Source organism: Helianthus annuus, chromosome 9 (assembly GCF_002127325.2).
Source record: "Helianthus annuus cultivar XRQ/B chromosome 9, HanXRQr2.0-SUNRISE, whole genome shotgun sequence".
Taxonomy (NCBI): Eukaryota; Viridiplantae; Streptophyta; class Magnoliopsida; order Asterales; family Asteraceae; genus Helianthus; species Helianthus annuus.
This window is the reverse complement of record NC_035441.2, coordinates 177,898,457-177,923,415: the sequence shown is the minus strand read 5'-3', so window position 1 is coordinate 177,923,415 and position 24,959 is coordinate 177,898,457. Positions and strand designations below refer to the sequence as shown.

Here is a 24,959-nt window from a genome sequence, read left to right as displayed (position 1 = left end):
TCAACCAACTTGACAAATACATAATCTATATTTATATAAATACTCCAACAAATTTGCAAATAGTTACTAACTATAATATAATCATGTTATCAGTAGGATATATGATTAGCCGTTAGCCTTTCAAAATAAGAAAACGTAGTTGTTGCAACCGAGACAAACCATCCCACAATTTACGAATATTAGCCTTTAGACTTTTGTAATAACAATAATATCTTATTGTTATAAATATTAATTTTTTTTTTAATTATTCCTTTTAACAAACTCTCTTTTCGCTGTTACAGTTATCCTAGGTGTAAATACAATTTTTTTTTTCATTTATTCACCAAACCGATTATTTCCCAAATAAATAATACTACATAAATCATATTTCGTCTCCACTCCCAAACCCTCATAACACCCAACGGAAACAAAACCAGTGAGTGCATCAATGGTGACACAATTCTCCCCTAAATCCACCGCGTCTGACCACCACGCGCCGCCGTCAGAACCGCTCTTCCCCGACCGAAACTGCTGTTTCTGCCTATCCTACCGGTGGCGCAAAGTCCGCTCATCAGAGGACGATGAAGAACAGCAATCAACCAGAAGCCTGTGGTCACGGGGAATCGCCGCCTTGAAGAAGATTCGCGAGTGGTCGGAGATCGTCGCCGGTCCGAAATGGAAGACGTTCATACGCCGGTTCAATCAAAACAAGAGTGTTACTAGACAAACTTCAAAGTTTCAGTATGATCCTCTTAGTTACGCTCTCAATTTCGATCAAGGACCGTTGCAGAACGGAGATCCGGAGTCGGAGAACGAGTATATGATTCGGAATTTCTCATCGCGGTATGTTATGCCGCCGTCGGCGGTTGCGGTTACTGGTAAAGTGTCGCCGGATGTCCGTACGAATGAATTTGGGGCGAGTTTTGTGTGATTTTTAGGGTTAGGGTTTCGAAAAGAGATCGAATGCAGCATTACAGGTTATAATTAAATCTTGTTTTGTGTTTTTTTTTTTTTTTTTTTTTTTGTTTTGATTATATTGGTTTTAATGCTAAATAATGGTTAAATGTGTATTGATATGTTGAATACATGTTATTTTTTTATATATTTTTGTTACCTGTGTAAAGATTATAATCAATATAATGCACTGTACAGTGGATGCAGACATTTTGAACAAGTATCACAATCATCCTTATGAAAGATGAAGGTGTATTAAATACTGATTTTATATTCATTATAATTTTGGTCTTTATTATAAAAAATAAAACATTTGGTTCCGACTATGTGTAGTGGGCTGGCGTCCATGACTTGCAGTTGGGGGCATTGAATACTTACACTCCCCCGTAGTAGGGGGGTTAAGGCGGGCATGGGTGTGGTAACTGGTAACGGACGTGAGGCTGGAATGTGTGGATATGTCCTTGGACCTCATGCAACAGCCAACGGAATCACCCCATGTGGAGCGAGGCGTGATTCCACTACACATAGTCTAATAACAAATGTCGTGTTAAATTGATCTAAACTAGTCATTTTACGCTTTTTAATAAAAAAAAAGTGTGTTAAACCTTTGTTATCCTTTTGCTTTTAGCTTAAACAACCCATGAATCCATACCATAAGAATTGGTCTTTGATGGTAATGCAATAAAAATAGCAAACAGATTAAAACTCCATGTCTTGAATCAGGGCATTTGCTAGTAAATTGCATAAAACAAACAATAAAAAATTGAAATGAATTTGGTCAATATTCAAGAAACTAATGTGCACATCCATGCCCTTATTCTTTAATACAAATAATAAAAATAACCAATGTGCCATTGTTACATATATGTATATGATAGATACTACGTAAATTAACATCAATCTTGATCACTTAAAGTCATCATACCTCAAGATTCTAGTAATTTCAGCTTTTGAATCATGGACCAGAAGAAGCCATTGATCTTTCCTCTTCTTCCTTCAAAGAAGCTATCATTGTAGCCACTTGATCCATACCAGGTGAATCATTAATGCACTTAAGAGCTATCTGCAACAAAGCCACCATTCGTTCTTCATTCGCACCTTCAACCACCAGAGCCTTATCAAACACTTCACCGGTCCATTCTTCCTTCACCACTGAGTTAACCCACTTAGCCAGATCGACCCCGTTGCTCTGAACCGCCTTCCCAGTCACCAACTCAAGTAGAACCACACCAAATCCATACACATCAACATTGAACGCGTTGCTATTCTGTGACCCATTGTCTACCACCATTAAGCCGTATTCACTCACGCAAGAATCCATGTCCTTTGTAAGAAGAATGTTTGATGATTTTATGTTTCCATGAGCTATTCCGTCATCTTTAAGCTCTTTGTGCATGAACGCTAGTGCTTCTGCCATGTTGCTTGCTATGTTCAGTCTACTCCCCCAGTCGAAAATTTGTCCATTTTGTGATCCTGTAAAGTATCAAAAGAGGAGTAACACATTCGTAAGTATTGGTGTCAGATGGACAAGATTGGGTAACAGGTCAAAACTGGCCATTTTAAGAATACAAAACAATACAGGCCAATCGTGCCCGAGTCAAGTCAAGTTGGCCTATTAATTTTCTATTATTTTTTGAGTTTCATAGTAACAAACATATTAAATGAAATTTCAACTTATGATACTCTATATACAAAAAATAATCAAATAATAAATTGTAGCATCAAAAGTATTATACCAATAAGATAGATTATTATCATAATAACATAGTTTTGAACCCATATTTAATTCTTTAATTGCTTATAAAACTTTTTTTTTTGAATGGGCTTATAGAACTTTAAAGACAGACAAAAAAACTGAGTTAATGAGCCAATACAAGTATACAACACAGCTTTACCGGTTGACCTGCAACTTCCTAAGCATTTTTTAGTTTCAGTCCATTTGAATATGATTTAGACCCATTGTTTGGCCCAAACAAACCCAAAAGTTTATTAGAAATAAAGCCCAAATGACCCAGTTTAGTCCCTTTGGGCCAAAGTTGTCCCCTTCTAATAATGAGCATGCTATTTCTCAACTTTTAGTAACAAACAAATTAATAAAAAGCTAGCTTACCATGGAGAAGCTTAGAGAGACTACCATTCTGCTGGAACTCATAAACTAGAAGCTTTTCTTGCTTAGAACAATAATAAGCAACTAGTGGTAACACTTTAGGGTGTTTCACTTGATCAATTCTTTGCATTCTTTTCTTAAATTCAACTCTTGAAATCTCCCAATCTTTAATCCTTTTAACGACAAGTGGAACCCCGCCGCCACTTGGAAGGACTTTATAAAGACTTCCATGTTTTCCTCTTCCAATCAATTCGGCCGGAGCTCTAAGCAGGTCTTCAAATCTCATCCCATTAACCGCTTCCACTGGGCTCGAAAGAACAACAAGCGAAGCCGAAACCCCACCGTTTTCAGCTGAAGTTATCGAGAATTCTGACCTGGTGTGACCCGTCTTTGACTCACTCGAAAAACTGCTATCTTTTGTACTTTTAAATCCTTTCTTCGTGTAGCTATCGGAACTGAACTCATTATCTTCATGTTTCGCTTTTTTCTTGAGGAATAAAATAGCAACCAAAACAAGAACAATCAAGGCAAGAACTGCATAACCGGAATAAATAAGAAAATCATGCGAGCGCTTTTTCTTTTTCTTTCCCACCGGACATGCATTCGGCAACACTTTCCCACATAAACGAGGGTTACCCGCAAAGCTTCTTGCGCCAAACTTACCAGTATCGTCAGGAATTTGACCGGTCAAATCATTATTCGAGACATCAAAGTCTTCAAGTAGCCGATAATTGAAGTTCGGTAGCTCTCCAGTGAAACGGTTGTTCTGCGCCAAAAAGGTTGACAAGCCCGTGTTTCTTGACATATCTGGCAAGTTACCACTAAGCTCGTTGTTGGATATATCGATCCTTACCAAATTGGTCAAATCATGTAGAGAATCAGGAAGATTGCCCGAAAATTTATTCCCGTTTAAATACAAGAGCTTAAGTTGTTTGCAGTTTGATATTTCTTGTGGTAAGCTTCCTGAAAGATTGTTGTACTTCAGGCTCAATAAAAGAAGATTAGTTTCTTTACAAACGGATTCAAAATCAACGGTTCCTGACAAATTAAGCTGCTCGAGAACAATGTTCTTCACGGTTTTGTTGCCTGTGTCACAAGTAACCCCATGCCAGTTATTCAGGCAAGGATCAGAAGTAGCGTTCCATCCCCAGTTTGGTATGTTCTGCATGCTTCCAGGCACAAGTTTTTTCATGAATTCGACCAACGCTTCAATCACATCCTCGGCTTCACTCTTTCCTACCGGCAAAAGAAGAACAAAGACAAAAGAAACCACAACAAAGGATTGAATCCAACCCATTATAAGAAGTTAAAAACCCAGCTAGTAATTTGAGTACAGTTTATGCCGCTTTGGTCGGGTTAACCGGCATTGTGCAAACGAGTGAAAAGGGACAATAATGTTGGAAAATGGAAGTTATATCGCTTGATTTGGTTAGCTTATATGATACAAAAACAGTTGGCTGAATTTACAAAGATGAGGTGTTGTTTACAACAAGCAAAAGCTGTGAATGCCCAATGGCCAGAGTTTAAAGGTGAATAAAAAGTCAAGACAACAAGAAAATATGTTTGGCCGGCTGAAAATGGTCAATAGTTGCCGGCTGTTTGTTTAACATATGCTGTTTCATCTTGTTGTAAATATGTGAACTTGCCGTCATAGCTTACGATAATACTGAGGATTATGCTTTGTTCATCTGTTAAGATTTTTAACATCTGGAATTTGTATTTTAATGAATTAACCGTGCTATAGTAGATTAATTAAAGTCTAAAAACAAAAGCCAAATTGGATTTAAATAATCCGGTTGTTTTTGGCAAATAATTATCCTAACTGAGTTTATTCCCGACAGTGGTTTCAACTTTTTCATTTTGTTTGTATAATGGTTCGCCGTTAAAAAAAACATAAGGCCATAAGGGAGTTAAGATTTTCCAAATTACAAACCGATGTTTTCAGGCTTTTGATCAGAACGAGGATATGAGTCGATTGATGTAAAACTTATCTCGAAACAGTGCTCCAAAAATCGAAAATGGTGCTTCAATTCGGGTTTGAAACTTACAAAAATCAAGCCGTTTAAAACACTGTTTCGAGGTAAGTTTTACATCAATCGACTCATATCCTCGTTCTGATTAAAAGCCCTAAATCATTGGTTTGTAATTCGGAAAAAAACTTAACCCCATTAAGTTATTTTTAACGGCGGACTATTATACAAATAAAATTAAAAAGTTTGGACCACTGTTGGGAATAAACTGAGTTGTGATTATTATTGGCCACAAACAGCCAGGTCACATTCATTGTGCGATGGCAACTGAAATTGTGATGTTTCCACGGTGCTGTACGGCGGCGGTGGCGACGGCACGGAGTTGGCGTCGGCTGGTGGTGATTGGGTTTTGGGTTTTGGGTTTGGACAGTAGAGCTTTTGGGGTACGGTCTGGTACAGTGTAAGCCCAGCCCAAATACTGTATTCTTAAAATTTTGTTTATGGGTACTGTAAGCCTAGCCCAAAGGCAAGACTGACACACATATGTGTGTATGACAAAACATGTGTAAAATAATGATTTCAACATCATATTATGTTAAGATTACAAAAATTGTTGATTATTGAATTTGTATTTTTTTTTTACGGAAAGTATAAGTTTTTAATTACTCCTTAGCATGTGTCCTTGGTACACATATTAGACAAAGTTATATATGAAGAGGTCATAATCTAATCAATTTTTAACACCATATTAGGCTAAAGGGTGCGGTCATGACCCTCCACATAAACGTCATGTTATCCACCTCTAATCCACCATTCAAAACCACTACCCTAAGGGTGTGGTCATGACCCAAACCACTATCCCCATTATTATTTTAATTTATTTTTGTCTCAAAGTCATCAAATGCAGGCCGTGGTAATCGTGGTTTAATCCACATCAACCACCATCAATCAAGGAGGGGGTGGTGTAACCTTCCATTCATGTTTCTACGTGGCGAATTATGTTCCAACCATGACCCCCACACCCTTTAGCCTAGGGATGAGCAAATGGTGTCAGGTACCGGTACCAAGTTTACCGAACTGTGTACATTTTCGGTACCAATACGGTACCGACTTTTGACATTTTCGGTACCGGTTTTTACCCTCGAATACCGGTACCGAACCGTACCGAGTATATTCGTTAGCGGTACTGGTACCCACTTTTGAGGATTTTCAGTACCGGTTGGTACCGAGCTCATACCTACTTCAGCCTTACACCGACATATACAACTCAAGAACCGGTACTCACTTTTAGGGATTTTCGGTACCGGTTAATACCGAGCTCATCCCTACTTGAGCGACATATATAACTCAAGAAAAATATGCAATTTATTCTTATGCTTTAAAACATTACTGTGTGGTACGAATTTCTGACCAGTAATGTACAGTCGGCCCTGTTTTGCACATATGCTTTTTTCACTTATTTGCATCAATACATCCAGTATTATTGTAAAATCTTACATCCATAAAAATATAATGTGTAAGTTGAAAATTTTCATGATTTTTACAACTTTTATTAATTAAAATTCTATTAAGATAGTGACACACAACAGTGTGTTGAAAATTGACTCTTTGTAAAAGTGATTTGTGAACTAAAACTCAAAAGATTAACAACTAAATATCTGTATTTGTAAAAGTCACAGTGATATCATATGAATAAAGAAATAATACATAAAAACATTGATATTTAATTTTGCTTGACTTTGTGTTTTATTTTCATGCTTCATGTTTAATCAAGATGTCAAAATCATTGTACGTTGTTCTATTCTTTGCTTCAGAGCTACTTTTGGCCTTTTATAAGTGTTTTTTTGGCCGGCTCTCTTTATTAAGCTCGTGATATTTTTAATTCCTTTTAGGTATAGTGGTATTTTTCATGTACTATGAAATTACATTATTTGAATCAATTATTGATGCAAATGCAATAACAATATTTGATGATATATGAATTATGAATGTTTGAAACCTATATGTTTATACAAGGGGAAAGAAGAATATGATACTCTACCTAATGAAATGTAGTTTTAGTTAATTTATATAAAAAATAAAATTTTCGTTAGATACCTAAAAATTACTTTCATGATTATAGGTACCGCGTCAAATATTCTTTGATCGCAAAATATCACAGATTTGGAAAGTTGTACTCATCCTTACAAATGTTGGATATTGGATGTTTGATTATCGATAATTCAACGTTACTATCGAGGTACGATCCAAAGAGTTTTTTTTTTTTTTTGAACGACAAATTTCTTTTAATCTATGTTGTCTGTGTGATTTGAACTCAAGACCCCCCCCCCTTTCAAACCCATATGTTTAAAGACTTTGCCTTTACCAATGAAACACAAACATTATAACAACAAAACTGGCTGATCACTTGTCCAATCACATCAAACTAGTTTTTTGTGTTAGTAAGGATAATAGCCATCAAATAAGATAACTATAGTCAACCCCATGCAAGCCTTGATAGAATTCAGGAAGAAACCAATGACCCAACACTTTTAATTACGTCATTGAATCAATAAAAGACTCCCCGAAATCACAAATTCACAATCAATAAACAATATTCAAGATTCCAGGATTCAAAGTTTGAAACCATAATTCATCACCCACCATATATAGTATAACTTCCCTACCTTAATTATGAAAAGGAACAATTGTTTGTAGACTCACCTTAGAAGTTGAAACCTGTAAGAATAACGACCCTTTCCTTTATACGATTAGCACGAGTGAACCTTGGTAGGCTTCCTCATGAAAAATCCATTATTGACCAGCTTATGAATGTTCTGACATGGAGTAGATAACAAAAACAATGAGGATTTATAAACTAATGTAAGTTAAGAAAACAAATGTGCATTTTACTAACATAAACATGAAAAAACTTTAATGAAAATTCACAACTAATTATCTAACTTTTAACTAAAAATCATAGAAAATGTATATGCTCAATTTACAAGAAACTAACGCAATTACTACTAGAATAGTGCATAATTTCCTACGAAAATTTCCTACACAATTATTTTTATCACAAATTCAAATACATTTGTGACAAATTTCCTACAAATTTTTTTTCCAAAATTCTGTGTCAAATTTTTGACGCAACAATGACAGAAAAAAACCCTAATTAATTGACAAATGCGTCACAGATCTGTCAAAAATAATCTACAAAAGGTTAAATATTAAATCATTTCTTACAAATCTGTGACAAAATATTTATTCTTAAGTTGAATTAAACGTTCCGTCAAAAATGCGTCACAAGTTGCGACACATTTCCAACAACTAAGTCATATTACTTAATTTTATTAAAAATAAATACAAGGATATACACTTTTATATTTATAAATAATAGTAAAATTAGTATAATAATTAAAAATAGTTATATTTCCTACACATTTGTGACAAAATATTTATTTTTTAGTTGACTTAAACGTTCCGTCAGAATTATGTCACAACTTGTGACACATTTCCGACAAAAAGTTATTTTTACATTGTTTAATCAAAAGTAATTACAAGGATATACACGATTATATTTATAAATAATACTAAATTTAGTTTATTAATAAAAAATAATTATATTTCCTACACATTTGTGACAAAAGTGTATTTTTCATTAGATTTGTCATAAAGGCGTAGGAAACAATCATGTAGTTTCCTAGGCATGCTTATTTTTTAATAAGAGGTTGTTTGTTTACCTCTTAATGAGGCTCTTAATGGTTCAAAACTCTTACTGGTTTAGCACTTAATGGGTCAGACTGTTTGTTTCACGAGCAGATGTCTGAATGGTTCAGACATTGCCTCTGAATGGTTAAACATTATACAGAGTCTGAATGGTTAAGACCTCTAATCTGAATTGGTCAGACATTTGCCTTTGAACGGTTAAGCATTATACAGACTCTTAATGGTTCAGACCTCTTACTGGTTCAGCACTTAATGGTTCAGATCTCTTACTGGTTCAGCACTTAACCATTCAGATGTTGCCAAACAGCCCCTAAATTTAATAATTCCGTCAAAAATCTGTCGTAAGTTGTGACATATTTCCGACGAAAAGGTATTATACAGGCTCTTAATTGGTCAGACCTCTTACTGGTTCAACACTTAATGGTTCAGATCTCTTACTGGTTCAGCACTTAACCATTCAGATGTTGCCAAACAGCCCCTAAATTTAATAATTCCATCAAAAATCTATCTGGCGTAAGTTGTGACATATTTCCGATGAAAAGGTAGTATTTGTCACCAGTGTGTAGAAAACAACATATATCATTATTCTTATTGTAAATTTTAAACGTATGCACCTATGTGTACGTATGCATATAGGTATACATGTATTTGTGTATGTAGGTATGTATCACAGTGGCGAAGCTTGAGATTTCCGATCGGGGGTCGAAAACGGACACACCCAAAAATTTCTATAAAATGGGGGGGGGGGGTCGAAAACGTATATACCCAAAAATTTCTATATAAAAACTACATACTCTCCACTATTAAGCGAAAAGTTCGGGGGGTCGGCTGTCCCCTCCCGCCCCACTATCCTACGCCCTTGATGTATCATGTACGTATCTGTGTATGTATGTGTATGTCATGTATATGCATGTGTGTGCGTTATATGTGTATGTTTGTATATATACGAATATGAATGTGTGTATATTTGTTTCGTGTATGTATATATATATGTGTGTATGTATTTATTCACACCCCGCCGAATCGAGGCGAAAAAATGAGGCGTGACATGAAAAGTTTTAAACCATCCGATAAGCAAACATAACGTATTTGACATGAGATAAGATTAAGACTTTTATTAACCATAACCCTTAGACATATGTTTAAGCTTTGGTTAATTTAACACTCCGTCATTATAATATGTTGATAATCTATACATAACGTATTTGACGATGATAGGTATAGATAAAAAGATCATTATGTATTGAAGAATTTGTGTTTATCTGAAAAGAAAACCTAGCATTATAAGGTGACAATAAATAGCTTTATTGCAGCTTAGTGGAAGTTATTATATATCCATGTTCTTCCATAAATACCAATAAATACTATTTATTAGTAGTTAAATTAATAATGTATGTTTATTTATTTATTTATTTTTTGAACGTCCAACTTAAGCAACGCCGAGGACTCCATACGTGGCACCCATTAGCCGAAAGGTAGCCCCATGACAGCCCAATCTGCACGCACGGAGCCCCTAGCCCATCAAGCCACCAGTTTCGGGGAAAACCCGACCCTTCACCTGCCCGATGGCACGACAATGAAGAACCGGTAAAACCCGAAGAGATCGGGAATCGAACTCAAAACCAAAGACCAGGAGTCTTCCCTCATTTCCCATGACCATCTAGCTATAAGCCCAGGTTCAATGTATGTTTATTTTAGTAGGTGAAATTTAGGTGGTAAAGACTTAAGTCTTTGCATCACTCGCAGTCGTTTAAAAATAATAAAATTATTTAATGAATTTTAATGATAAAAATAATGTAAGGAGACTGACCCGACGAAGCAGGCAAATGATGATCAAATATAGACTTGTAGCAGCATGCTTGTGAGAGGATGGGTAAGTTAGTAAGTGGGTGGTTAATACCTAATTGAAAGTGATGTGTACAATTTTATATTTGTTATTTATTATTATAATTAATGTATATCTTATATATATATATATATATATATATATATATATATATATATATATATTTTAAAGAAAAACGAATGTTCATTCCACACGAAAAAAAAGACAATTACAAAGACATGGCAGGCAGTCGGGCAACAAGTTGCGCCGCCACCCCCTTTTGAATAGAAAAACCAATTCTACTAAATACAAAGTTTGAAACCTTTGGCGACGAAGAATTACTATTAACGACTTTTTGAACCCGATTCAAAAGTCGCACAGCGTCAGGAGCGAGACCACCAAAGGTATCAAACGCAAACGGGACAAACACATGTTGATTCTTCAGGCAGGCTTTCTCATGTTTTGCCACTTTGCTCGCCTCTGCCTTGAGCACCGCTTGCCCTACGACAAAGCCCTTGTTAAGTAATTAATGTATATCTTACATCAGTTGTAGTTTCTAAAGGAAAATATTGTTAAGTAAGTTCATCAGTACCCATTTATTTATATTAAAAGTATATGTTCAGTGTATTTTTATGAAAAAGTCTGCATACCATGACTTCTTTTTTACATTTATTACACACATAATTTTCCTTTAATTTGTAATAACTTTAAAACAATATTTTACTCTTAAGCAAAATAAAACATTCTATACTCTTTACTTTGAGATCAATCATGTAATGTTGGGCAGTTATGTTTCATTACAGAACCAGCAGTGACTATCATATAATAACAAACGTTGTGAATATCACTATCCGTAAACATTAACTTTAATCAACCATTGAGACATCGTGTAACCTATAGTGGAAGATGTTCACCATCATACAATGTAAAACATCATGGAAAATGTTAATCATTATGTACAACATCGCGATCTTGTATAAGTTTGAGAAAAAATACTTGATAAAGTTGATAGTCTTAATCTTCATAGTCTGCTTAACCTTGATTCTCGAACTTAATCTTCTTAGCCATTATCTCATTAATTACTATTCTTGATCTCTTTTCCAACACCATATACAGTAGTAAGTTGTTTAGTAATTTGATATCTTTTAATTCACACTGATATCACGTATTTACTTATAGTGTTTTAACAAATAGATTAGCAAATTAATTTAAAGTAGTTATAAAATATTTTCATAAGAACCACATCCTAAATTCTAAGAAACTAGAGGGGAGTATATTTTGTACGTTTAAAGACTCGTTTATCAAATTTCTTAAGCAAGTATACATCTTTCATGATTTCCAAGTGCGTCTAATCCATTAGTTTGTAGAGCTATTTACTTGATTGCAAACATTTTCTATAACTATTGAAATATTCTATATTATATTGTTCCCGTTGATGCTAACCAACTTTTGGGCTAATTACAGCCGTAGAAAGTCATCAACTTTTAATCTCAGCCGTTTAAAGTCTCTAAATTCCTTCTAGAAGCAGCGGTTCTCGGCAGTTCAGCACTCTCTCACCCATGATCTTGCGGTTTTCTGCAGTTTATCAAGATGTACCAATCAGAAATGCAGGTTGCAATGCGGTTTAAAATGTGTTCCTTATTTTCAGGGAGTTAGTGGGTTAGTGGACACTTAACTGCATTTTTTGGTGCCTATATAATACAAGTTCAGGTAGTGTAATCTTCTGAATTTTTTTCGCTCTTCCTGTATTCATACAGCAACACATCTGCAGCAATGGATATCTCGGATGACTTCGTGGACATTTATGAAGAAGATCAGCCTGCAAAGAAAGTAAGTTGGAATGTAAGTTGGAATGTTAATTATTAGTTAGCAAAGCATGTGGATGGTTTCTAATTGTTTGTGAATTGCACCAAATATTTAGTCTTCTAATATATGGTAGCAATTGTAATTTTTTCAGCTGGGTTTTGATGCAATGACACCGAAGAAGAATCAAATATGCAGCCCAATGAAAGATTCTCCGAAGGTAACGTTTTAAGTCACAACTAATGTATAAAATTTGTTTTGATATTTAGTCTGATTTGTTAAATTCTATCAATTTATTGTTTCAGACGGACAGTGGAAGTGTAGAGATCATTTCATATGGACAGTATTTTAGTCCATTCAAATCTGAAATGCATAGGGAGGTTATTGAACAGGTGGTGTTTTTTTTTAATAAAGTTTTCATTGCATAAGTGCATAATGATTGTTTCACACCTTTATGTTTTTTTAAAATGTATTATACTAATGTTTTTAGTTCTTGTAGTTTCAGAACATAGAAAAGCAAGCTAAAAGAAAGCATGCGCTCCTAACTTGGAAATGGGATGAGGTCATTGATATTACCCAAAGTGAAGATTCGAATGGTCAGAAAGATGATTCTAAGGCAAAACAACAAGATGATTTGGAGTCTGAGTTAAGTGATACAGCAGACTCTTTGGATAGTCCATTGAAAAGATCAAAGATTCCACGTATATCTAAAAATTGCAACGATCATGTTGGATGGGTTGAATTTTAAGTTTACTCAGTTTAAGTCCTGTTTGTCATAGTCATCTTTTATGTTTTGCCTTTCAAGTCAGTGTTTGTTAAGGTTTGTTTGTTCATCTATTTTTAGTTTAATTGTAGTTTCCTTTTTTCAATTTATTTTTCTATGTTTTATCTGTTAACTATATTACTTATTACATATATGTTGATGATTAATTGTTTATTTAATAATAAATATTTCTGTTATGAAAAAAAAAGAAAATATAGGTAGTGGTTTTCACCAATTTGTATGTATGTTTATAAAGGTTAAATCTTCTTTTACTTTCAAAATACGTAAATAAAATTCCAGATATGCATAACTTCAACAGTTATATAAGTAGTTACACATAAGTCATAGAAAAACAATCTAAAAAAATTTAGTACCCAATAATATCCTGTTTCATGTTAACAAATTCCGTGTTCTCAAACAAGAGGCCTATTTAGGTATTTTAAAAAGTATTTAGTCATTTATAGGTTTTTTTAAAATAATAAGTTTTGTATTATTTAGAGTGAAAATTCAAAATAGCATTCAGTTATATAAATAACAAGGGGAAAAGAATAAGATATTTTGAAGAAAAAAAACATATAAATAGTCGGTTATACTGAATTAATATTGAAGTCAGCCTTCTTAGTCACGTTACCATGATCATCGGGCCACTAAGCGATGATCAAGTAACTAACTTAGGGTTTTAGAAATTAATATAATCGTTCGGTTATGTTAAGTTTATTTCTAAGTCAGTCCACTTACCCACTTGTCATGATCCTTGCTCACTAACCCATGATTGAATAACTACCTATGTTTTATTCAATAAATTAACTGTTTTCATTAAAAGTCGGACATGTAGCTCTATATAAGATATCACTAATATCCCTAAAATTCGTGTATTACTGTATTTCTAGATATAATATCAGAAACTATTGAGTTATGAAAAAGTTGAAGGGGTGCCTCTACTCAGCCTCTGAGTCGAACACTAAGTTGCCTGACCTTGGTCCTGACTTAATAATGTCAGAGATACTGCCAAGACTTCCTGCAAAATGTGTAGGTCGTGCAAAGAAGGTATGTAAAGAATGGTTGTCATGTATATCGTCGAAGGAGTTTGTCATGATGCACTGTAGACATATGTGTAAGGGGTCTAGACAAAAAATTCTTAGTATTGGACAGGAATCATGCTTTATTTCCAGCACTACTGTTGATTTAGTCGATGAGAAAACCATGATTACCCTACCGTTTCATGTTCGCCCTTCTGATGTGTGGATTTTATCAAGCTTGAATGGGCTTTTATGTGTTTGTTTACGCAATACGTTTGAAATGCTTATTTGGAATCCGTTGATCCGTATCTGCATCAACATATCTGATTCTAAGTCTTATGGTTTTTTCAAAATCTATTCCGATGCTGTTGGCCTATACATCGATTCCTCTAATGATTACAGAGTTTTACATATAAAACGTGGTCGTTTTACAGTTGATGTTATGGCTTATTCAAGGAGGACCAGTCATTGGAAGAGAATACCGTTTTTACAAAAAAGGCATTACCATACTAATGGTTATGTGTGGTCGGGGGGGACTTTTTGTGAGGATGGTTTATATTTTACTGTATTCCAGTTTTGGCTTGCTGGTGATATTGTCATAATTCGATTTGATGTGAATACAGAGACGTTTTCAGAAATAGGGTTTCCATATGTTGGCAATGGTGAAACATGTCAGGGGAACTTGGTTAATATGAATAACAAACTTCACGTGTTTGTTAGTCATGGGTTTATAGATATGGCTGTGGATCTATGGCGTTATGAAGATGAGCATTGGTCGAAGGTCATGTTGTTTCCGAAGATCAGTTATATTCCAACGCCAGTTTGGTGCTCAATTACACATGTTAGTTCAGAAGAAAAGTGTTTTGTGATGACAGATTGGGGTGAGGTTTATGAAATAGATTTGAACAAGAAGACGTGTGACCTTTTCATACCAAGCGATTGGAATCATGCTATACGGACAGCAATGTATGTGGAAACTATTGTGCCAGCAAGTCTTCAGTAATACATGTTGTTTGGTAATCCTTTTTTTTTTTTTTTGCTTCGAAATGTTTGTTGAATTTTGAAAAATTCCTTCATCGGATGTAATGTTCTTTTTTTAGTTAATGTTTGCTTTTTTCTCTACTATGTGTTTGTGTATTATTTGTTTATAAAGAATTGCTTATATATTATGTTTAGATAAATATAAAATTATATTTTTTATTGTTATTGTATTCCATTGTCAGTACACATAAAAGTTTTTAATAAATATGTCTTCATTAGTGTAATTATCAAATATTTTGATATTTTTGTTGATACATTTACAGAAGTTCAGCTTTGTTTATAAAAAATTCAAATGAAAATTTAGCTGGTATATAAAACTTATAGGTTTAGTAACTGATTATGCAGTTATTTTAAATATATTTCAGTTTAGCCCACTTTCCCACTATCCCATTATTTATTAACTGTCTGAATTAATATTAACTTCCATGAGAAAAATTCGGATATTAGCTCTATATAATGTAGTTCTATGACCTTACAGTGTCTTTCTTTCTTCGAATTTTGTTTACCATAAAAATCATCATATTGAGTAGCTTTGGAGAGCCAGTTGGAGAATTAAGGTATGTTTTCCTAATCTTTTTAATTCATCTTTTTTCTACAAATCAAATTGATTGTGTGTTTGCTTTTTTAGTTTAAACAATAGAATCAAAACCATTTAGGTGTTTGCTATATGTTCAAATACATGTAGACCGATTTCTTATTAAATGTGAACATTCTACCAGTGTCAGATCAAAGCTAAGTACTCTCAAGTGTTATATCTAAAACGCAGTCTATAACTTATATGAAAAACATAAATTGTGCAAATTATACCTTTAAATTTAAACAATGTTTTATTAAAGCAAACACATAGGCATAATAAGAAGTATGAATCAGTGGTTAGAAAGACTTACAGTGCCATAATTTTTTATTAAGAGCATGGGTTGCAAGATTCACAATATGTCCGTAAGCTGATTCAAACTGTCAGGGATAAGCCTAGCTTCTGTCTTTCATATGATCCCTCCTGTTAGCCCATTAAAACAGAGAAACCCTTACTACTGATTCAATGATGTTGTCATAAGCATAACAAATAAAACTTTCAAAGTGTCTGCCAAGTTTTGGATCCAACCCAGCCCCCATTTGTTTATGTTCTAGAGCTTATCTATGCCATGTCTTTAACTCGGTTGTAACATATTGAGGACAACGAAAAATCCTAAGCCCATCAATCTACCGAAACACAGATCTGGCATGTTTGCATAACTGAAGGCCTAAATTCCGAATATCTCTAATCGAATATGAATAAGCATAATAATATCAATCCACAACCGTTAACCCTAAAATTGCCTTAATACAGTTCTGACATGTTTGAATAACTCAAACCCTAAAATCCGGAGGTTATTTATCAAATATGAACATCCACATTCATTAACCCTAATCGATAATCAAAGAATGTATTAATCGAATATGAAGAACCCTAGTCGAACAAAATAGTATGATGTATAATATGCTAGGGTTTATAGAGGTAAATACCTTGAAATTTTGAATCGATTGAACTGCTGATACGTATGACGGAGAAGAATGGAGTGTACACAAGTATAACCATGGTGAATGGCCGTGCAATCTGTTGATGTCTCGATGAATACGGGATGCAGAGAGGAGCGACTTGGACCAGAAAGAGGGATGAATTCATCGCATATGTGGTTAGGGTTGAGTTAACTGCCGTTATGTAGTATCCGTTTCCTAATTTGGATTGTCCATATTCAGTATCCAAACCGGCCCGTCTCATGTTTACCTCATCCAGTTTGTTAACCTGGCCCAAAATGCTAATGTGATATATCTGGCCCATTTTGATACAAATTTATACTTTAGTTTGTAATAATTGTTTTATTGTTATTAGTTAACATATTTTTGTTGATCTTATTTTTATTTTTAATATTTTTATTATCCTATATTGTGATAATACATGTTTTTTTGTTAGTTATATTTTATATGAATATTCAAGACCTATTATTAGTATGTAGTTTATGCTTGAAACTTACGATGATTTAATTTATTTATTTTTTTGTAAATTGTGTTTTTAGATAAAAGCAGTATGTCGTGCCTTCCATTTTTAGTAGTAATGTTGGATATAATTGCAAGACTTCCACCAAAAAATGTTGCTCAATGTAAGCTTGTCTGCAAGGAGTGGTTAGATTTCATTTTAGATCGTAAGTTTGTAAGGGCTCATTGTCATTACATGCGTGCATCGGCTGATCAAAAATTGTTGATGGTTGGTTGGAAGACTATCGAAGTACATTCCTTAAATTATAAGTCCCCGGGATTTATTGTACCAAGAGGTGTTGCCCGCCCGTTCTATGCTCATCCTTCTAGAATGTTTTTTTTGGCAAGTTTGGATGGTATGTTGTGTGTTTGTCTGCAAAACACTTGTGAGTTGGTTGTTTGGAATCCATTGACGACTAAGTTCAAGAAGTTGGCAAATTCTAATTCGCAAGGTTTCTACAAAGTTGATAGAGATGCTCTAGGATTTTTTGTTGACTCTTCTGATGATTACAACATTTTACATATTAAACGTAGACGAGGTACAATGACCGTTTATATTTATTCGATGGAGTTGAATTCATGGAGTACTGTACGCTTCCTAAAACACCGTCCGTACCACCATTATACGTACCTTTGGTCGCCAGCAACTTTGTGTGGTGGTGGTTTGTATTTTGTCGTTACCCAATGTCGTGGTCGTTCAGATGGATTGTCGGTTATTCGTTTTGATGTGAATTCAAAGTCGTTTTCTGAATTGTGTTTCCCCAATGTATATGATGATGAAGTTAGTGGAAGTTTAGTTAACATAAACGAGGAGCTTCATATGTATGTTTGTATCGGAAACTATGACTATAGACGAGAAATTGTATTGTGGAGGCTTAAAAATAAAAGTTGGATGAAGGTTTTTGCATATCCTGATAAGTTGTGGATGCCATTATCAACTATGTGTTCTTTCACATATTACAATTTGCCAGGGACATGTCTTGTGATAACGAATTTTGGACAAGTGATTGAAATTGATTTGCAACGGGATCATCTAGGTTATTTCTGCCGTATGTTTTTCTATAGGCAAATGCATGGTGCGGTTTACACAGAGACCATAGCTTCCCCGAATTATTAGTTTGAGAAAGTTTTATCTTGTAATTTTCGTAACTTTGAGTTTAAGTGGTACCTTGTAGTTGTCATAATGTTACTTTTGTTGTTGCTTCTATTTTGGTAATTTGATGTTGCAATTTTTAAAGTTTTGGTTGTCCTTGAGATATTATATATGTTTCTAGCTTTTTATGTTTTGAGTGGCATTATAATTGACTCTTGTCATGCTTTTCTAAAGATATATATATCTGAAGGTGTTGATATGAGTGCACCTATATCAAATGATTCCGATTCAATTTCTTCGGTCCCTTCGCATGAGACGTCAGCATCTACACGTGTTGAATGTCGTAGGGGCCGTGGACGTATGGGCCGTCCTCGATTGCGGGAGCGACTTCCTGTTGTGACGCCTGATGTTGCATCCTCTCAATGGTGTTCTTACGGTGTGGTTATCTATGTTCTTGTATTTCTTATGATTTTGTTCATATACTAATACCCCTTATTGTCCGTTTGTTATGGGGTTTGCATGTTTATATTTACCATGTAAACCCTTTAAACCTGTTAGTGCTACTGTTGCTGTGTATGCAGTTGGTAGTTCTAGCAGAAGTGTGGTACGCTATATGCGTATGTCAAATGAAAATGTGCAACCTTCTCCGATCCCTTCAGTTTCGGATTCATTTGCGGTTATACGTACCACTCAGGAAAATATATCTTCTAATGCAACGACTGAAGTAGGGCGTAGACGGACGGGCCAAATGGGTCGTCCTCGATTACGTGATCGCCCTTCTGATTTAACAAGTGAGGCTACAAGTACTCAAAGACGTTACAATGGTACGCTTGATTGAGTTCTCGTGTTTGTTATGTGTTTTCACCCAATAGCACCCATGATTTTATATTATGTCGGTTAAGCCTTTTAAATTGAATAGGTTTATTGTTATCTTTGCTTTTTTTAGTTGATCGTATCAACAGAGGTGTTGTGCATTATACCAGTAGAACAAATGGAGCTGCGCAATCTTCATTAGGTTCAACGGTTTCACAAACATCTGGATGTCTACATTCGAATCAAGTTGAAGTACCTTCCCGTGCAAGTGTCTTTCAAGACGAAAATAGATATTGTAAACATCATATTTTTTTCTTGTGACACTTTGTATATATGAACACCTTATATGACATTGATAGTGTTTGCTTACACTTCACTTACCTTTTTTAGGGCGATGTCCGTCGTATTGGGATATCGGTGATGCAAACCATAGTTGTGTTCATTGTGGAGCTATGCTTTGGTATGAGGAACGAACTATAAAAAGTTTAACTCCTCGTGTTCCAAGTTTTTCATTATGTTGTAGTGAAGGAAAGGTTTGCTTGCCATTTCTTCGACATCCTCCTCAAACATTGGGTCGTCTTCTTGATTACAATGGGGAAACACGATCTCGCGTGTTTAGAGAAAACATAAAGCTTTTAAATGCGATGTTTGCATTTACCTCAACCGGTGGGAGAATATCTACGGATTTAAATGATGGTCGTGGGCCTTATACATTCCGTTTGAATGGCCACAACCATCATAATATTGGATCATTGTTGCCTATGCATCCTGATGGACGCCCTAGATTTGCTCAATTGTACGTTTATGACACGGAAAATGAGATTGATAATCGCTTTTATGCTTTGCGAAATTGTGTGTCACCAACGTTTGATCAAGTCATCCTGCGCACATTAGTGAATGACTTGCTGTTGATGCTTGATGCGAACAATGCATTAGTGCAGGCTTTTAGGATGGCACGTGAAAGGTTTAATGACAACTCAATGCAACGTCTTACGCTTCGCTTGCTTGGTACGCGAAATAGAAGAGAAGGACAATATTCTTTGCCTACTGTTCCTGAAGTGGCTGCACTGATTCCAGGTGATGGAAATCCTACGGACTCACGTGATATTATTATTGAAGAACGTGGTAGTCGTAGTGCAAAGCGTATATCTGAATTGCACCCAAGTTTTATGGCGTTGCAGTATCCTTTGTTGTTTCCGTATGGAGAAGATGGATTCCATCTTAATATTCCTCTATGTAATATATCTCCATCAAGTAGGCGGCAATCGGTTTCATTAAGAGAATATTATTCTTACCGTTTACAACTTAGGAGGAATGAAGGTAAGACATTACCCAAATCTGGCCGTTTATTTCAGACGTATGTTGTGGACTGTTATTCAGCTATCCTTGAACATGAGATGAATTGGTATAAACAAAACCAAAACACTATTCGTTCGGATTTGTATAATGGTTTATGTGATCGTATCGCTGATGGTGAAACAAGTTGTGAAGCAGTTGGTCGACGTGTTATCCTGCCAGCTACATTTGCCGGTGGGCCAAGACATATGATTCAACAGTATCAGGATGCAATGGCTATTTGTCGTTGGGCTGGGGCTCCGGACCTTTTTATTACTATGACATGCAATTCAAAATGGCCGGAAATTACCCGACACATTCAAGCAACAACCCCTGGTATGAGTGCGTCCGACCGCCCTGACATTGTTGCCCGTGTTTTCAAAATTAAACTTGATGAACTTATCAAAGACATAAGGAAAAGGAATATTTTTGGACACACGAAAGCAGGTTTGTTACTAGCATTTCCATTGTCTAAATATTATACGATTGTTTTTTATTCTATAGCTATGTGTAATATTTGTTTTGGTCATTTTTTTAGTTATCTATACAATCGAGTTTCAGAAACGAGGACTTCCACACTCTCATATTCTGCTTTTTTTACAACCTGAAGATAAGATAAATACGGTTGACAATATCGATAAATATATATCTGCGGAGCTTCCTTCGGAGGTGGAAGACCCTATAGCTTTCGCTATTGTTCGTTCACAAATGATGCATGGTCCATGTGGTTTGCTCAACCCTTCAAGCCCTTGTATGCATAATGGTGTATGTAGTAAAGGGTACCCAAAGAATTATTGTGAGGAGACATTCATCCGAAATGATGGTTGGCCGTGTTATAAGAGGCCCAATAATTCAAGAGTTGTTAAAGTTGGTTCTCAAGATATTAAGCTTGATAATCGGTATGTTGTTCCGTATAACCGTGAATTGTTGGTGAAATATGGTTGTCACATTAATGTGGAGTGGTGCAACCAAGGGATGTTAGTCAAGTATCTTTTACTTATATAAACAAAGGTCCAGATCGTGCAACTGTGGTTTTGGAAGGTGCTCAAAATAGGACAACGTTTGCGTCCTTATTACATAATGAAAATGAAATTGAGGAATATTTAAATTGTCGGTATATATCTTCTATTGAGGCATGTTGGAAGATTTTTGAATTTGAAATGAAGTACCGTGATGTTGCTGTTGAGCGGTTACCTTTTCATGAGGAAGGGTGTAATAGAGTGTATTTTCATGATAATGATGAGGTTGAGGAAGTTGCCCAACGTGCTACGGCTAGCATGTCAAAATTTACTGAATGGTTTCGTGCAAATGAAAGGTTTCCGCATGGTCGTTCTTTGACATATGTAGAATTTCCAACAAAGTTCACTTGGCATGAAAAGGAGAAGGAGTGGTTGCCACGACATAGGGTGACTTCTATTGGCCGCATTTATTATGTGAGCCCATCAATGGGTGAAAAGTATTACCTCCGTATGTTATTAAATGTTCAACGTGGGCCATTAAGCTTTAAAGACATTCGTACGGTTGATGGTGTTGAGCATCCAACTTATATGTCTGCTTGCAATGCGTTGGGTTTGTTAGGAGATGATGTTGAGTGGGTAGATTCAATACGTGAAGCTTCTCAATGGCAGTTGGGGAATCAACTTCGTGATTTATTTGTTTGCATTCTATTGTTTTGTACGGTTAGCAATCACGGCGGTTATTTTTTGATTGTCTACCTTACTTATCAGATGATATTGCTTACAATCGACGCACAATGCTGCAGAATGATGATGTGGTATTCACAGATGAAGAGATTCTCAATTATACATTGATTGAGATTGAAAGAGTTTTAATTGGTCATGGTAAAAGTTTATTAGATTTTCCTAATTTGCCTCAAATTGATCGTCAATTGGTTGATACTATGGAAAATCGGTTGATTATGGCTGAGCGCACCTTCAATATTGAAGAAGAAATGACGCTTTTTCATGATTTATTTCGTGGATTGAATGTTGAACAAAGGGAGGTGTTTGATTATGTATGTGATTGTGTTGATAGACGGACGGGTGGTGCTGTTTTTGTTTTTGGTAGTGGAGGGACGGGAAAAACGTATTTATGGAAGACTCTCATTTCCTGTTTTCGTTCACGTGGCCAAATCGTCTTGTCTGTTGCTTCTTCTGGGATTGCCTCTCTCTACTACCTGGTGGTCGTACAGCGCATTCGCGTTTTAAGATTCCCTTTGAACTTGATAGGATTCTTGCTGCTCGATTGATGTTGGGACGGATCTTGCTGGGCTGATTAATGATGCCGCGCTTATAATATGGGATGAGGCACCGTTGCAACATCGTTATGCATTTGAAGCGGTTGACCGTACTTTTAGAGATATTTGTCGAAATAATATACCTGGTGCAGACCGTCGAGTATTTGGAGGGAAATGTGTCGCTCTTGGAGGAGACTTTCGGCAAATTCTTCCTGTTATTCCGCTTGCTCCGCGTAGTGAGATTGTTGCTTCGGTTGTGAATAAGTCATCGACTATATGGGGTTCGTGTAAGGTGTTTTCTTTAACGATTAATATGCGGTTGAATAGTTCAAGTGTTAATGACGATGTTGTAATACAACATCGAGATTTCAATAAGTGGATTTTAGATATGGGGTCTGGTCGTCTTCCTGCAATTTCGCTAGACGGGGAAGATGAGAGAACTTGGATTAATATACCTCGCGATCTATTGATTCCTGTTTCAGATAATCCTATTGAATCAGTTGTTTCAGATACATTTCCTAATATAGAAGAACGATTCACTGATGTTTCTTACCTACAGGAGCGCTGTATTTTATCATCGACTAACAATGAGGTTGATACGATTAATCTACATGTTCTTGATAAGTTGCCAGGTGACAATCATGAGTTATTTAGTCTCGATTCCATTTGTGCAAGTACAAATAATATTGAAGAAATGCAGGCTATGTATCCTACGGAGTTTCTTAATACTTTACATTTTTCTGGCTTACCGAATCACATATTAAAGTTAAAGGTTGGGGCACCGATCATACTGCTACGTAACTTGAATCTCAAGAAAGGATTGTGTAATGGGACCCGTTTAGTGGTTACTCAAATAAGTCGTCGTGTTATTGAGGGCGTTATTATTACGGGTACGCATGTTGGAGAAAGAGCTTTTATTTCAAGAATCGATATGACTCCAACTTCTACATGTTGGCCTTTCCACTTTAAGAGAAGACAGTTTCCCGTGAAACTATGTTTTGCTATGACAATTAATAAAAGTCAGGGCCAAACATTTAAACATGTTTGTGGTTACTTGGTAAAGCCTGTTTTTTCACATGGTCAGCTTTATGTGATTGCCTCCCGTGTTACATCTCGATCTGGTCTACGATTTTATGTTGATAATGATGGCAAGTGTTCTAACGAATTAACAAGAAATGTTGTTTATAAGGAAGTTTTTTATAACTTACCTTTGATGTCAGTGATGCATTGGTCTGAGTGTTTTGTATGTTGTTATTGAGAAGTGGAATTGCTACCGTGTATGCTTCTATAAAGGTAGCATATTATGTCTCTCTTATTTGAACACTTGTATTTAATGTTTATTTACTTTATATATTGGTTTGGTTGACTAAATATGCCATTTGTAATTACGTTGTTTTGCATGTGGTTTTTATATGTTTGGTTGTTATATATAGATAATATTTTCCTTTATGTATATTTTGTTATTAATATAAGCTTTCCATAACATTTTTTTTGTTTCCATGTTTTAGGTTCTCATAATATAGAATGGGACATCCGGTACATTTCAGACTTGATGCCTGGTATTACTGACCAATGGCAAGTCACTGTAATGGTCACACGTTCTTGGACAACATACATTCCTAGCTCAAATCGTATATTGTCATTTGATGTCATCCTTTCAGATGAACGCGTAAGGCATTTTTTTAGTTAATTAAAAAAACTATAATATATATGTTTTGTAATGTTGCATGTTTTCCTTGCAGGATTGTTCAATTCCATGCAAAAATTCCTTTTCATTTGATGCATCTTTTTACTAATCGTTTGGAGGATGGTTGCGTGTATAGGCTATATGGTTTTGAGGTTCTTGTATACGATTCATGGTATCGTCCGTTGAAACGTGATTGCTATGTTAAGTTTATGCGGATCTACGTCAATTAGTCCATCAAGAGTTTCAACCGAGCTTATTTAGACGTCATGTTTTTGAGCCGATGCCCTTTTAACATGCTTGGATCACGCTTGAAGAAATGACATATATCTAACAGGTTTAGTTGTTTGTTTTTCCTCTTGGCGTCTTCATGTCTATATATAATTATATTTTTATGTAGAATGTTGTGGGTGTTCTTCGTGTGTGGGTTATCTTGATAACTGATTTGGCGGTCTTCACAATCAAATAAATCGGGAAGTACGACGAATTGTTTTATCCGATGAAAGTGTAAGTTTTTTAGATTGTTTTGTGGCGCATTCTATATTTTTTATCTTTTTTTGTTTTTGCTTATTTTGGAATGGTTGTGTTTTTATTAAATATAGTGGTAATAATCTCA

General features: G+C 35.3%; 7 protein-coding genes across 8 annotated transcripts; 6 read left to right on the top strand and 1 right to left on the bottom strand.

Moving 5' to 3' along the window:
• Positions 1 to 361: 361 nt before the first annotated feature.
• Positions 362 to 1,176, top strand: LOC110879825. Its single transcript, XM_022128356.2, has one exon. It carries the CDS (start codon positions 428 to 430, stop codon positions 908 to 910), a length of 483 nt encoding a protein of 160 aa, XP_021984048.1. The 5' UTR covers positions 362 to 427; the 3' UTR covers positions 911 to 1,176.
• Positions 1,177 to 1,693: 517 nt separating this feature from the next.
• LOC110879827 (probable inactive receptor kinase At2g26730) lies at positions 1,694 to 4,763 on the bottom strand. Its single transcript, XM_022128363.2, has 2 exons — positions 3,044 to 4,763; positions 1,694 to 2,406 (listed from the first exon to the last, which is right to left on the bottom strand). The coding sequence occupies exons 1-2, from the start codon at positions 4,335 to 4,337 to the stop codon at positions 1,889 to 1,891; spliced, it is 1,812 nt and encodes a 603-aa protein (XP_021984055.1). The 5' UTR covers positions 4,338 to 4,763; the 3' UTR covers positions 1,694 to 1,888.
• A 7,201-nt stretch (positions 4,764 to 11,964) lies between these two features.
• Positions 11,965 to 13,200, top strand: LOC118479242. Of its 2 annotated transcripts, none has more exons than XM_035977920.1 (5): positions 11,965 to 12,202; positions 12,301 to 12,373; positions 12,501 to 12,566; positions 12,652 to 12,738; positions 12,852 to 13,200. In XM_035977920.1, the coding sequence occupies exons 2-5, from the start codon at positions 12,317 to 12,319 to the stop codon at positions 13,092 to 13,094; spliced, it is 453 nt and encodes a 150-aa protein (XP_035833813.1). In that variant the 5' UTR covers positions 11,965 to 12,202; positions 12,301 to 12,316; the 3' UTR covers positions 13,095 to 13,200. The 2 variants fall into 2 exon arrangements, with proteins under 2 accessions (XP_035833813.1, XP_035833812.1); XM_035977919.1 differs by having other exon boundaries at positions 12,846 to 13,200.
• Positions 13,201 to 14,102: 902 nt separating this feature from the next.
• On the top strand, positions 14,103 to 15,131 carry LOC110876854 (F-box protein At3g08750). The gene has a single exon (XM_022125014.1). It carries the CDS (start codon positions 14,103 to 14,105, stop codon positions 15,129 to 15,131), a length of 1,029 nt encoding a protein of 342 aa, XP_021980706.1.
• Positions 15,132 to 17,261: 2,130 nt separating this feature from the next.
• Positions 17,262 to 18,299, top strand: LOC118481845 (F-box protein CPR1-like). Its single transcript, XM_035977149.1, has one exon. It carries the CDS (start codon positions 17,262 to 17,264, stop codon positions 18,297 to 18,299), a length of 1,038 nt encoding a protein of 345 aa, XP_035833042.1.
• A 234-nt stretch (positions 18,300 to 18,533) lies between these two features.
• LOC118481844 lies at positions 18,534 to 21,428 on the top strand. The gene is made up of 5 exons (XM_035977148.1): positions 18,534 to 18,711; positions 18,857 to 19,099; positions 19,222 to 19,383; positions 19,479 to 20,870; positions 20,962 to 21,428. Exons 1-5 carry the CDS (start codon positions 18,534 to 18,536, stop codon positions 21,426 to 21,428), a joined length of 2,442 nt encoding a protein of 813 aa, XP_035833041.1.
• Positions 21,429 to 21,583: 155 nt separating this feature from the next.
• LOC118481843 lies at positions 21,584 to 24,576 on the top strand. Its single transcript, XM_035977147.1, has 5 exons — positions 21,584 to 22,067; positions 22,151 to 22,602; positions 22,652 to 23,807; positions 24,168 to 24,234; positions 24,402 to 24,576. Exons 1-5 carry the CDS (start codon positions 21,584 to 21,586, stop codon positions 24,574 to 24,576), a joined length of 2,334 nt encoding a protein of 777 aa, XP_035833040.1.
• The last annotated feature ends 383 nt before the right edge of the window (positions 24,577 to 24,959 follow it).

Bases quoted from the DNA above. Each gene is read 5' to 3' on its own strand.
- LOC118481844 (XM_035977148.1), top strand. From the start codon at position 18,534: ATGAGTGCACCTATATCAAATGATTCCGATTCAATTTCTTCGGTCCCT. The intron at 18,712-18,856 runs GTGTGGTTATCT...CTGTGTATGCAG, and splicing joins CTCTCAATGGTGTTCTTACG to TTGGTAGTTCTAGCAGAAGT. The intron at 19,100-19,221 runs GTACGCTTGATT...TGCTTTTTTTAG, and splicing joins TACTCAAAGACGTTACAATG to TTGATCGTATCAACAGAGGT.
- LOC110879827 (XM_022128363.2), bottom strand. From the start codon at position 4,337: ATGGGTTGGATTCAATCCTTTGTTGTGGTTTCTTTTGTCTTTGTTCTT. The intron at 2,407-3,043 runs GTAAGCTAGCTT...GATACTTTACAG, and splicing joins TCTCTCTAAGCTTCTCCATG to GATCACAAAATGGACAAATT.
- LOC118479242 (XM_035977919.1), top strand. From the start codon at position 12,317: ATGGATATCTCGGATGACTTCGTGGACATTTATGAAGAAGATCAGCCT. The intron at 12,374-12,500 runs GTAAGTTGGAAT...TAATTTTTTCAG, and splicing joins AAGATCAGCCTGCAAAGAAA to CTGGGTTTTGATGCAATGAC. The intron at 12,567-12,651 runs GTAACGTTTTAA...TTATTGTTTCAG, and splicing joins CAATGAAAGATTCTCCGAAG to ACGGACAGTGGAAGTGTAGA.
- LOC118481843 (XM_035977147.1), top strand. From the start codon at position 21,584: ATGAAGTACCGTGATGTTGCTGTTGAGCGGTTACCTTTTCATGAGGAA. The intron at 22,603-22,651 runs GTGGTCGTACAG...TGAACTTGATAG, and splicing joins TTGCCTCTCTCTACTACCTG to GATTCTTGCTGCTCGATTGA. The intron at 24,235-24,401 runs GCAAGTCACTGT...TTTTCCTTGCAG, and splicing joins CCTGGTATTACTGACCAATG to GATTGTTCAATTCCATGCAA.
- LOC110876854 (XM_022125014.1), top strand. From the start codon at position 14,103: ATGTCAGAGATACTGCCAAGACTTCCTGCAAAATGTGTAGGTCGTGCA.
- LOC118481845 (XM_035977149.1), top strand. From the start codon at position 17,262: ATGTTGGATATAATTGCAAGACTTCCACCAAAAAATGTTGCTCAATGT.
- LOC110879825 (XM_022128356.2), top strand. From the start codon at position 428: ATGGTGACACAATTCTCCCCTAAATCCACCGCGTCTGACCACCACGCG.